Here is a 12,249-nt window from a genome sequence, read left to right as displayed (position 1 = left end):
GGGAAGCTCTCATCGGCAGGCGCTGGGGTATAGCTCGTCCTCCGGGGCTCAGTGGGTGGGGGGCTGCTTCTCAGTCTGCTGGGCCGCCACTCCTGGGGGGTCATGCCCCGGGCTGTAGCCTGTGGAGTGTAGGAACCTGGCGGGTGGAGAGAGGGGGTGTCTGCATCTTCTCTGAGCCCTTAGCTTACCTTCCTTCCTGCTCCATTCCCTAGCAGTACTGGGTGACCCTGGATAGGTCTTTGCCCTCACTGGGCCTGCATGACTACCCAGAGTGCCCTGAGGGCCCCTGCCACCCAGGTTCCTACCCCAGAAATGCCCAGATCTGATTGTCTGGCAGAAGAGTTAATGCCCAGGGCTCCAGGACCCTGTCTTAGCTCCACTGGGCTCAGCTTAGTTGACTCCTGCCCAAGAGGGAAGTCCAATATTTCGACCATCTCTTGCTTCCTGTCTTTGAGAGTTCTGAAGGTCCTGCCACAGGAGATGAGCTGAGAGGTGTTGATCAAGTGCTCGAGTTGGGGAAGCTGAGACCCACAGTGAGGACCAGGGCTGGGAACCACCCAAGGCCACCTACAGGCCTCACTCACTAGTTCCCTGAGCTGAGCCTTGGGGAGTCTCTGTGGCTCTGGATCACAGAGGCCAGAAGGCCACAGCCACGTATTTAAATGAGTCCCCTAAGCCCTGAGGCCACCCACGGATCTCAGCATGCATGAGCAGGGGAACCTTTGTCCTAGGAGGGCACCTTGGAGGAGTCCACCCCAAGCTGGGTCTTGTAGGATGGAGTGGGAGGGGGCTTTCTGCCTTCTCATCTTTAATTGGATGCAGCGAACACTGATTGAGCACCTGCTGTGTGCTGGACATCAGGCTGGGAATGAGAAAGACGGAAGAAGACCAGCGTGGTCTCTAACCTCAAGGTGGGGTGCTGTGGTGCTGTGAACTCTAATCAAAAGATGTATGAAGGCCTGCGGTCCATGCTTTGAGGAGTGAGGGGCCCTGTGGGGCCCAACTGGGTCTGCCTTTAAGAAAAGTGTCCCTAAAGGATGGAACTAGAAGAGGAGGATTAAGGAAAATTAGGCAGACAAAACATTCCCTGCAAAGACAAGGCAGTTGGGGAGACCCAGAGAGAGCATGTTGCTTATCCAAGGGCTCTGGGGTGTTACCTGGGCCCCCAAAGCCACCCTCTGTGGCCGAGCTGTCCCAGGACTCCACAGCGCTGTCCACACTGGGCACAGCAGGTGAGAACCGGGCTGCCATCAGGCCTCCTTTGAGCGCCTCTGGTGGGTCCTCATCCGCATCACTGGCCTCGCTGAAGCTGCCTGACTTGCGGGGTGGTGGGGGGCCTAGGAGGAAAAGTAGGTGGCCTATGACCTCGAAGACACAGAAGACACAGAGATGCTCAGCCAGCTTCAGTTTTCCACTTGAGTCTGGTTTGGGAATTCAGAAGCTCTACGACTCCCATGCCTGCTGCTGGGCAGTTTAATACGTACGAGGTGCCATGCCAACAGGCAAACCTGTTTCACAGACGGGAGCACTGAGGCTCGGGGAGGCTGAACAGCATGCCCAGGGTCACATGGTGAACAACAGTGGAGCCCAGACTAGAAGAAAGATCCTAAAGCTCAGGTTCCTTCCACTGCACATGGTGGCCTCCCTACCAATGCATGGGGACAAAGACAGGGGGAAACCAAGGAACATACAAGGTACAGCAGCTTTAAGAAGCAAGAAGTGATGAAGAGCAGGATTTAGACCCAGACTGCCCCATACCAGCTGTGTGACCTTGGGCCAATCACTCCCCTCTCCGAGTGATGTCTCTTTAGCTTTCCCAGGTATCCTCCCATAGGGGATAGCGAGGGTTCCGTGAGGTTGGGCACACAAAGCCTGGCATAGAGGCACAGAGGGGCCTCTTGTCCTAAATGGGCTGGATGACCCCAGGGTGGAAGGTGAGGCTCACGGTCTAGCTGCTTCTTGATCTTCAGTGTGACGGTCTCACCAGCCACCTGCAGGAGATGGATGGCCTCACTCAGGGGCCGGCCCTTGAGGCTAACGCTGTTGATGGCCAGGATACGGTCCCCAATATGGATAGCGCCAGTCCTGGGGAGGAGGCACAGGGCAGATGATGAAAGTTAGATACTTAGGGCTTCAGAGTGGGGTTCTGCCCTCGGGGAACCAAGAACCCCAAGGCACAAGCCTGGCTGACCTCAGTTAGACCCAGCTGCCAAAAAATGCAAGTGTGATATTGACTTGCATTAATGAAGATGTCAAGTCTAGAATCTGGGAGTGGATTAGTCTACCTGTAAAGTTAGGTTTTGGAACCAGTGTCAAGAATGAGTTTGGAGTATTGTTTGAATTCTACAAACTAGCTGCCAAATACTAGCTATGTGATCTTGGGCCAGGTTTTTAACTTCTCTGAGTCTCGGTTTCTTTATCTGTAAAGTAGGGGTAATAATATTTATTTTATCAAATTATTACTGAATATTGGGTGGGTAGAATGAATTCCCATTTCCATCTAGCAGAAATACATGGGTAGACTGTCTCTCTCCCTAGGCCTCAGTTTCCCCACCTAGAGAAGGAGCATAATCCCTGGACCCCAGTGGTTTTCTACCTAGATACCACTGGAATGACCCGAGGAGCTTTTTTCGAAACGCAGATGCCTGGCCTCCATCTCTGAGCAATTAAATAGCATGGGAGTAGGGTTAGGGAAGGTGATTCTGAGGGGCGGCCAGGGCTGGGGATGCGGAGAGAAGTTGCAGCAGCTGCTGAGAATGCACCTGACTCAGGTGGGGGAGAAAGAGGGAGAGGGGGTCTTGAACCCCAAATGCAGATGTTGCCCCAAGTGGGAACTCGCAGAAGGTCAAGCCCCATCTGCCCTCAGGTCTAGCATTACCCAGCAAGCTCCCCCAGGGCCCAAAGGAGTGAGTGAATCAGAGAATGGCAGGTGCAGGGAGGGGGTCAGAGCTGGGCTGTCCAGGATGATGGCCACTGGGCTCCTGAAATGTGCTGGCCCGCAATGAGATGTGCTGAAAGTGTAAAACACACACCAGATTCTGAAGACATAGTATACAAAATAGAATATAAAATGTTTTGTCAATAATTTTTATATTAATTACACGTTGGAATATATATATATTTGAGATTCATGTTACTTGTTTCTTTTTATTTTTTCTAATGAGGCTACTAGAAAGTTTATGAATCACACAGACTAGCTGCCAAATACTAGCTATGTGACCTTGAGCCATAAATTTGTGGCTCACGTTATATTGCAGTTGGACAGCCGAGCTAGATCAGCCCGGCAAAGGCGGGGGCGAATTGTTTGTTGAGTCCTTGGTGCCCAGAACAGGCTGGCACACAGTAGGTACTCAGTAAATTCAGAAGTTGAAGACATTTGAGGTCAGAACTCTCCACCCTGGCCTCTGCAGTCTGCCGGGTGTCCAGCAGGGGGCGCTCCAGGAGTGGTGACACCGGCAGGGAGCTGTCCTGCTGCAGAATCCCTCCCATCCTCCGGCTGCACCTCACCACCTGTGGCTCCTCCTCGGGGGACCCATCCTGCCCCTTCAGCTTGGTCTGGCTGCTTGTTCACAGCCAGCTTCTCAGTGCAGGAATTTTACTACACAGCTGACAGGAGAATGCTCCGTCTCACCCACACTGGAGTGGCCTCCCTATAAATCCCGTGGGGTTCCTTCTACCTCTGGACCTCAGATTCACCTGCTCCCTCAACCAACCAAAGATCCTGGGACACCCCACTTCTCAAAGCTCCCCCAGCTGCCACAGTTTGGGGAATACTTTCCAGGGGAGAGGACAGCGTAGGGGCAGGCCCCCAGGGCACCAGGAAAAGCCCCAGGCTGTGCTGGGACCCTGGTACCAGGACTGGCCCTCATACTCTGGAGGCACCGCGGGGGCTTCAGAAAGGGTCTCAGTGCTGATTTTCCAGAAAGGTAGATTCTCCAGGTGGGGAGGGAGCAGAGGGTTTAGCACACATTTATCCAGCACTGATTTGGACTCAGGATGTCGGCTGAGGCTGGTCAACCTCTACAGAACTAAGGCTCAGGGAGGGAAGGCACAGGCCCAGAGCATTGATGTCGGAACAAAGGTCAGAATCCAGTTTGGCTGATCCCAAAGGGCAGCTTCTGCCCCAGGAGGGTTCCCAGCCCTCCCTGTGTGTCCCCACAGAGCCCCAGCTCACCTCTCTGCCAGACCACGCTTGGTGAGCCCAGAGATGATGATGGGGTCAAAAGGCTCTTCTGTGCCCGAGATGGTGATGCCCAGGGGGCCCCCGTAGCGTTTCAACTCCACCGTATAGCTGATGGCACCTGTGGTTTCCTGCTCATCTGCAAGAGTGATGCCCATTTGCGGCAGGGTCCAGTGGGGCATGGCCCAGGAACTGGGCACCCCCAGCCCCCTAAAACCTTGGTACACTTTTTCACTCACTGATACTCATCCGTTCACTCACACATCCACTAGTGCCATGGCTTCAGATGGTGCGACCGGGGTACCCCGAGGCCATCTTTTGCCTCTAGAAATGTTTTCTTCCACCCAAAGATCATTTAGGAAAAAAACAAACAAGCCATGAAACCAACGTTTTAAAATATAGATTACACACACCACACAAAACGACAGCAATAATGATGGTAACAATGATAATCATGATAAGAAGAAACCAGATTTCCAGCTTTTCTTAAATAAAAGAAAAAGAAATCTGCCCACAAGTGACTCTCTTTCCTAGGGCGGCAGGCAGTCGCTCTTCTGAATAAGAGATTTGCCCTCCAGTGGCCACAGTCCTCACTCCTCCCTTTCGTCTCTCACTCTGTATCATGTTTCCTACCTTTTGTCTAGTTCACTCACTTATGTCACCTGTCTGGTCTCAGATGTGTCCCAGTTTGTAGCATTTGCTTACTCGCTCACACGCCCACCCATGCAGTGGTGCATCCCGTCCTTCATTCGCACCCCATCCACTCATCTGCTCACAGATGCTCCCTGTGTCTCTTCTGCTAGGCGGTGCTTCAAACCCCCTACCAACCTCACGAGGGTCCTGGTGGGCCCTAGACCCCAGGGACAGTGAGAAGTCTGTGATGCTGCCCCTCCCCAGTCTGTCCATTTAAGGAGTCTCCATGAGCTAGCCCTCAGGTGGCACCCACCACCATCCCTCCTTGACCAGACGGAGCCCAGAATTTCAAGCTGGGCATTCACTAGTCTAGAGGGTGGACCTCGAGAGGTGGCAGGGCAGGGTGGGGGCCATACCGGAGTTGTCTTCGTCCTTCCGGATCTTCAGCTTTACCAGGTCCTCACACTGCCGCAGGATCTGCATGGCGTCTTCCATAGCACAGTTGTCCAGGCGGATATTGTCGATGGCCAACAGCTTGTCGCCTGGTTCGAGGGTGCCGGTCCTGCATGAGCAGGGGTGGTGGGCAGGAAGGAGCCTGGCACATACTGGTGCCATACCCACCCCCATCACCTACTTCGCCAGCCCCGGGCCCAGGGGCACCCCTACCTGTGTGCCACACTTCCTTTCTTGATGTCAGAGATGGTCAGGGGCTCCCCTCGCTTCCTGTTGGCCGCTGGAAGAAGAGAGGCCATGACTCTGACCTTTGATGATCTCAGCCTTGGTGGGGGGAAGGATTGGGACATGGACACGAAGCCACACGCCCTGCTCCCACTGGTGTGTGGTTGGGTGGCTGTGAACAAATCAGCTTGCCTCTTTGGGCCTCGGTTTCCCCTCTGCAAAATGAGTATAACGCCATAGACCTCATAGAGCTGTCCTGAGATATAACTAGGTAAAGTAGGCAGAAAATCTATCATGACTCCTGGCACATAGTAGGTGCTCGATCCACTTCAGTCCTTTTTTCCTCTTGCTCAGCCCATCCGCCAGCAAACTGAGCTCCTTGAGGGGCAATGTCTGGCTGGTGTCTGTGTCCCCAGCACCTGGCACAGGGTCAGGACCCAGACATGGGTGAGTCTTCCATAACAGAGTTCTTCCTTCCCTGGCTTCAGGGAGTGCTGGCTGCTGACAGCTCACAACTGGATCCCGCTTTGGAAACTGCCTTTGGCCGAGTGAGCAGCCTTATCCAAGGTAGCATCCCTTCTGGGTGCAGCCTACATCTAATGACTGATCCATGCAAGGTGGTGCAAAGGCCCGGCTCCCAGCCTCAGCTCAGGACAACTTCCGGCGCTTCCCAGCTGACAGCACTCCATGGGATTGGCTGAGCCTCTATTGCAACTGCATGGCGGCCCAACTTCTCCCTGTGCCCAGTCCTGCGTCCCTCATTGCTCACAGGTGTTGATCCCAAGCACCCTCCTGTCTGAGAAACTTTTCCTGGGGAATATGACCTAAGACAATTTATGTTACACGAGTGGCTAAATTTTCTTGCATAAAGAATCCATTTGGGCTAATGGGTTTTCCCATTAGTGACCAGGCTGTAAGAGCTCCTTCTAGCCTGTATGGCATCTTTGCAGACGAGACAAAGGTGCCCCTTCCAATCAGTCTTTTGAGAAGTCATAAGGAAATTGTGAGCCCGCCTTGAATGGGCATCCTTGTGACATGTAGATGCCGCGTAACTGAACCTGGTGGTCCTGCCCAGAGGCTACTGGACTAGAAGCAGCCTCTCCTCTCCTAGCTTGCTTAAAGTCCCACCTCCATCGACTGCAGAGTCTGGGGCAGGAAGAAGCTGCAGCAGCAGCTGCCCTTCTGAACAGCTGCCCCTCCATCGAGCCCCACATGGGGGCCGAGGATCACTCCACGCAGGATGGCAATACTAGTCGTCTATTCTGAGAGGCAGGTCTTGGGGAATGGTGTCCCAGTATCCCTTGCCTGACCTGGGGTCAGCCCACCAATCTGTGTGCTGCCATGGCCAGAGAGGACACCTGCCAGGAGGCCACCTCAGCAGGGCAGTGGGTGCATTGATGCTGTGACCAGATGAGTGGGGTCTTCACCCCCACTATCCCAACTTCTTTTTCCTCAGGCCCCCAAGGACAGAGCTGTGTTGAGCCAGACCCTAGTTCCTCAGCCTCAATCTCTCTCATCAATTCATCCTATACTCATTCATTCATTCATTCATTCATGCATCAAACATTCCTGAGTCCCTACTATGTGCCAGGAAGGGAAATAGCAGTGAACAAGACAGTCAAAGACCCCTGCCCTCTAAGAGCTACCAGTCTAGTGCGGGGGAGGTCACAGATAATCAACAAATTTTTTTCCCCCCTCTTTAATCCCCCCCGCCCCCACTTCCAGCCCTGATCTATGGATGTTGCCGTTTTCCGCTCAAAAGTCTCCTCCCACACTTGGGGCATGTACCTGGGGCCAGGTGAGCTCAGGGGCCTGACAACCCTGGTGCACTCGGGGGAAGAGGTGGGGGGGCCTGGCGCACCCGCACCCGGGGCATGGTCCCTGGCTCCACCTGGGGCGTGAACCCAGGGCCTTTTGTGTGTAAAGCAGATGTGCTAATCGCTACACAATGGAGCCACCCCCTAATCAACAAAATTTAAAAGTCGTTTGTTAGATAATAAAGTGTGCTATGGAGAAGAATAAAGAAAGGTAAGAACCACGTGGAGGGCAGTGCGATTTTAATCAGGCGTGGGGAAGGCTTTGCCAAGGTAGCATTTGAGCAAAGACCCGAAGGGGGTGGGGAAGAGGGCAGAGGAAATAGCCAGGGCAAGGGCCCTTGGCCAGAAGGAACAGAGGTGTTCAAGGAACAGCCAGGTGGTCAGCAGTGGCTAGAGAAGTGTGACTGAGGAAGATGGCGGGAGGCGAAGTCAGCGGTCACAGAACCCAGACCACAAAGGGCGTCATCGGCCCTGAGGACTTCGGCTGCTCACTCAGGGTTAGATGGGAGCCGTGGGGTCCACCTTTCTTTTTTCGTTCTCCAGTCCCTCACTTACATTCCTTTGACGAACAAGAATGGGGACACAGACACTAGCCAGTGTATCTCATAAGTGAGATACACTTATGAAGCACTTGCTGCGTCTCAGGCCTCTTCTGGGCTCTGGGCACACAGAGGTAGACAGAAAACCAAACCAGGCCCACCTGTTTGGTGCCTTTAAGCCACTTCACCCTAGCAGGAGACCCCAAAGGCTCCCCATTGTGCAGAAGAGGAAACCAAGGCTTTGAGAAGCTCTAGTCTTGCCTAAGGACACCACTGGTAGCTGTACGGTGGACAGAACCCAAGTTGGCCGGTCGTCCCACCGGGAGCCTTTCCCCTGGCCAGGCAGTGTGCTCTTTCGCCCAGCAGGTGAGCCCACTCCGATGGTATGGCAGGGACAGTATGGCAGAGAGGGGACTCACAGCTGATGGTGATGCCCAGCTCCACACCACGCCTCTTAGGCAGCTTCACATGGAAGGTGCCGCTGCTCGGGATGACAGACTCTGGGTACAAACAGATGTGGATCCATGTGAGACCCGGCCTCATACGGCCCCATTCTGGTCTGGCTGGGAGGGACTCCGAAAAGTCACTGTCCCAACCCTCTCCTGCTTCTTCCTCTTGACAGATGAGGAAACCAAGGCATGGTGAGCTGACAGATTGTACCAAAACCACCAACCCACCCGGTCAGAGCAGAGTTGGGACTGGAACCCGGACCTCACGACTGCCAGCCAGGGGTTCCCTATGGCCAAACCCAACCCGATTCAAATCTAGTGACGATTTCCTGAGCACCTATTGTACGTCGGGCCTTAGCTGGGTGTTTTCATGTGATTTACTGCACCTAACCCAAGCGACATCCCCTGTAGTGGAAGGATTTTTATTTCCTATTATAAAGCTGGAGAAACGGAGGGAAGAAGGAAGTGTCCTGTCCAAGGTCACAGAGTGTCTCAATCCCAGGACCAGAATTCTAAACCTAGTTGTTGTTTGGAGGTCTTGGCCTAAACACTGCAGAGGAGCATGGAGTATTTTCAGCCCCAGTCTGCCCTCCCTAAGTCCTTGTTCCAGTGTAAAATCCCTCATGCCTCACGTTGGCCCGTGGACTCCACCCCGCACCCTGCCAGTGCCTTCCCTCCCACTGTCAGTGCTAAGTCCATGTGCCTTTGCACCAGGCAAGACCAGGATAAAGAGAGGAGGGAGCACAGGGTCCCAAGGCGTGAGGAAATGAAGGGCATTCACTCACCTGCCACATCAAACTCGACCTCCAGCACGACCTTGTGGGCCAGTGCTGCGTCCCGCAGCAGCTGGTTGGCTTCCTCCATTGTCCCATCCTCAGTGGCAATGCCGTTGATGGACAGGACACGATCCCCCACCTGCAGCAGCCCGCACCTGAACCCCGGGCAGCCCAGCAGAGAGAAGCAGTTCCATCACCATCATGGCTCCATTGGGAGACAGGAACACTGTGCCAGGGCAGGCCTGGGGTGTGACTTTCAGCTCTGCCCTGCACCAGCCAGAGATCCTCAGGCAAATTACCACGTGACTCTGGCTAAGGGAATGACCTCGACGGGCCTCATTTTGTCCGTTCAATGCGGATGATGCCGTGCCTTACGTGACGTATGTATAGAGGACTATGATTTTAGACAGATAGGGGTTCAAGTCCTAGGTCACTCCTGAGCTGTGTGACCCTGGGCAAGTGAATCAACTTTTTGCATCTCGGTTTCCTCATCTATAAATGGGGTTGGTGATGGAGTTGATGTGATGGTTAAGTGAGATACACTTGTGAAGCCAGGCTTGGTGTGTGACTCAGTTTCCCTGGCTGTCCATGCGCCCCTGAATTGAGGAGTGGCAGGCCCAGTGGGGAGGGGGCAGTAGGCTCACCTCTCTGCCGGGCTGTCGGGCTCGATGAAGCGCACAAGAGGTGGGGAGGACAAGGTCTCGGTGGCGAAGATGCCGCCCTGGAGCTGGAGGCCAAAGCCGCTGAGGGGGTCACCGCAGAGCACGACCTCTGTGGTCTCTGTGTGCACGATCTGCCCGCCTGGCCCCACCGTGCTGGAGGCCAGTGACACTGCGGGGCGGGTGGGCAAGGCACTCAGGGGGCGCAACACAGCCAGGCCTTCCTGCTGGAGCCAACCCACCCCTGGGCCCGAGGACCTGGAGTCAGAGGGTCAAGTGAGTGAGAGTTCTGACTTATCCTGGAGCCATCTGAGTCATGGCCCATTCGGAGCCTCAGTTTCCTCATCTGTACAAGAGTCATGATTCTTACTTAGCAGGGCTATGGCAAGGATTAAGGAAGACAGCTCTTGGGATTGTCATGTTGGAAAACAGAAGTTCTGAGGGTCGGTGAAATTATGTCATATGCTATGTTAGGTTAGCTATGTTATAATGCTGTCATATACTATAGTATATATTATGTTATTTTTGGTAACAGTTTTATTGAGATACAGTTCACCTCCGTAATATTCACCGATTTAAAGCATACAGTTCAATAGTTTTAGCGTATTCACCAAGTTGTACAGTCATCACCATAATCAAGTTTAGAACATTTTCATCACCTCCCAAAGAAACCCTGTTCCCTTTAGATATAGTCCCAAATCTTCCCATCTCTCCTCACCCCAAGCAACCACTAATCTATTTCTTTCTCTATAGATTTGACTATTCTGGACATTTCATATAAATAGAATCATATAATAGGTGCTCTTTTGTGTCTGGCTACTTTTGCTTAGCATAATGTTTTCAAGGTTCAGCTATATTGTAGCAAACATTAACATTTCATTCCTTTTTAAGGCTGAATAATATCCCATTGTATGAATATACCACGTTTGTTTATCCATTCATCTGTTAATGGACATCTCGACTGTTTCCAACTTTTGGCTAAAATAAATATACTGCTATGAATATTCATGTAAAAGTTTTTAGGTGGACATGACACGCTTTCATATCTCTTGGGCAAAGACCTAGATGTAGAATTGTTTGGTTATATAACTTTTTGTATAACTATTTGATATATTATGTTACTTAATATATAATATTTTATATTCTGTATATAAAATACATTTGTATTATGAATGTACATATTGGAAAAGGATTAAGAACTACAAGTTGGAAGTTACAAAATTGTCATGGGGATGTAAATTATAGCCTAGGGAATGTGGTTAATAATATTGTAATAACTATATATGGTGTCAGAGGGGTGCAAGACTTATCTGGGGGGTCACTTCACTTTGTAAGTTATATAAATGTCTAACCACTATGCTTTGCATCTCAAACTGACATAATATTGAATGCTAACTGTAATTGAAAAATAAAAAAAATTTAATATGGATATTTATTAAATAAGATTTACTTTTACATTTTATTCTATAACTAATGCTATACTATTATGTCTTTGTACCCTATTTTGTTATATTTCATATTACACATTACAATATGTGTACTATATTATGTTGTTGGGTATATTGTGTTATTATATTTATATATTTTTTTCACTATTATAAACCTAATGATAACAATGATGCATGGTATATAAGTGTTCAAAATATCATTATCTAATTAACTATTATAATCAATAAGAACAATGATACTTTATTAGTCACTCATTTTAGGAAGGGGACAGGTAAGGGGTCCCAAAGGCCTTTAGCTTCCGCATGCCCCTGCCAATGAACAGCATTTCCAAATCTCTTCATCTACACAACCCCAGCTTTGATGGTTGATAAAGGTTCTTGGTAAAGGTGTATTTTATTTCTCAGCTGACTCTGATATCTGTTTCCCTTTTCACTTTTGTTGCCTGGAAGCTCACAACCATATTTAGCTCCTTTCAGGTACCAGGTAACTTGTATTCCTCTTTTCCCTCACTTGGTTCAATTCCAAATGGTCCAGTTTGACCCACTATCCTTCCTGGAGGCCTTTGCAATTCCAATTCACATGGCAGGAGGCTGGGCACACTTTTTACATCAACAAAGAAAAGACTCTTCCCAGGAAAGATTTCAAAATTCTGGGCATTCTTGTGACTTTTGCTACTTCCACATGACTCCTGCATTATCATCCCTACTATTTGTCTTTACATTTATCCACTCTTTAGAGTATTTAAATACCTTCGATTCAAAAGGGAAATATATATATAGTGGTCATAAATAAAGAAAAAAGTCTATAATTAAAAGGTAAGTAGAAATATATATATAGTAAAAGTGAAAATTATTACATTCTAGTAATAATAGCTAGTCTCAGGCATGTGTGTCTTCGTCTTAGAGGAAATTTAAAAAATGTCAGAGAAGTGATATACAGTTAAACCACACATTTAAATGGATCAGGACTGAATGAAAAAAAAAAAATGAAATGGAGTTACTGTGAGACCTTCCTGCAAATCTGAAAAGGTATCCCGTCCTCAAGACACTCTGCCACCACCTGCTGGGAA

General features: G+C 50.6%; 1 protein-coding gene across 1 annotated transcript in view; it reads right to left on the bottom strand.

Moving 5' to 3' along the window:
* Positions 1-12,249, bottom strand: part of GRIP2 (glutamate receptor interacting protein 2) — a 54,415-nt gene that overhangs the window by 7,271 nt on the left and 34,895 nt on the right. The window contains exons 12-20 of the mRNA XM_011357492.1: positions 9,717-9,903; positions 9,082-9,227; positions 8,267-8,347; positions 5,480-5,546; positions 5,230-5,375; positions 4,175-4,319; positions 1,946-2,085; positions 1,158-1,337; positions 1-136 (exon numbers count right to left, since the gene is read on the bottom strand). The exon at positions 1-136 is cut by the window's left edge and continues 20 nt beyond it. Of these exons, the coding sequence (XP_011355794.1) occupies positions 1-136; positions 1,158-1,337; positions 1,946-2,085; positions 4,175-4,319; positions 5,230-5,375; positions 5,480-5,546; positions 8,267-8,347; positions 9,082-9,227; positions 9,717-9,903 (1,228 nt within the window). The remainder of the gene's footprint in view (positions 137-1,157; positions 1,338-1,945; positions 2,086-4,174; positions 4,320-5,229; positions 5,376-5,479; positions 5,547-8,266; positions 8,348-9,081; positions 9,228-9,716; positions 9,904-12,249) is intronic.

The sequence above is a fragment of the Pteropus vampyrus genome, unplaced genomic scaffold, assembly GCF_000151845.1.
Source record: "Pteropus vampyrus isolate Shadow unplaced genomic scaffold, Pvam_2.0 Scaffold35, whole genome shotgun sequence".
NCBI lineage: Eukaryota > Metazoa > Chordata > Mammalia > Chiroptera > Pteropodidae > Pteropus > Pteropus vampyrus.
Note: the sequence above shows the minus strand (reverse complement) of the source record. Positions and strands in the feature narration are given on the sequence as shown.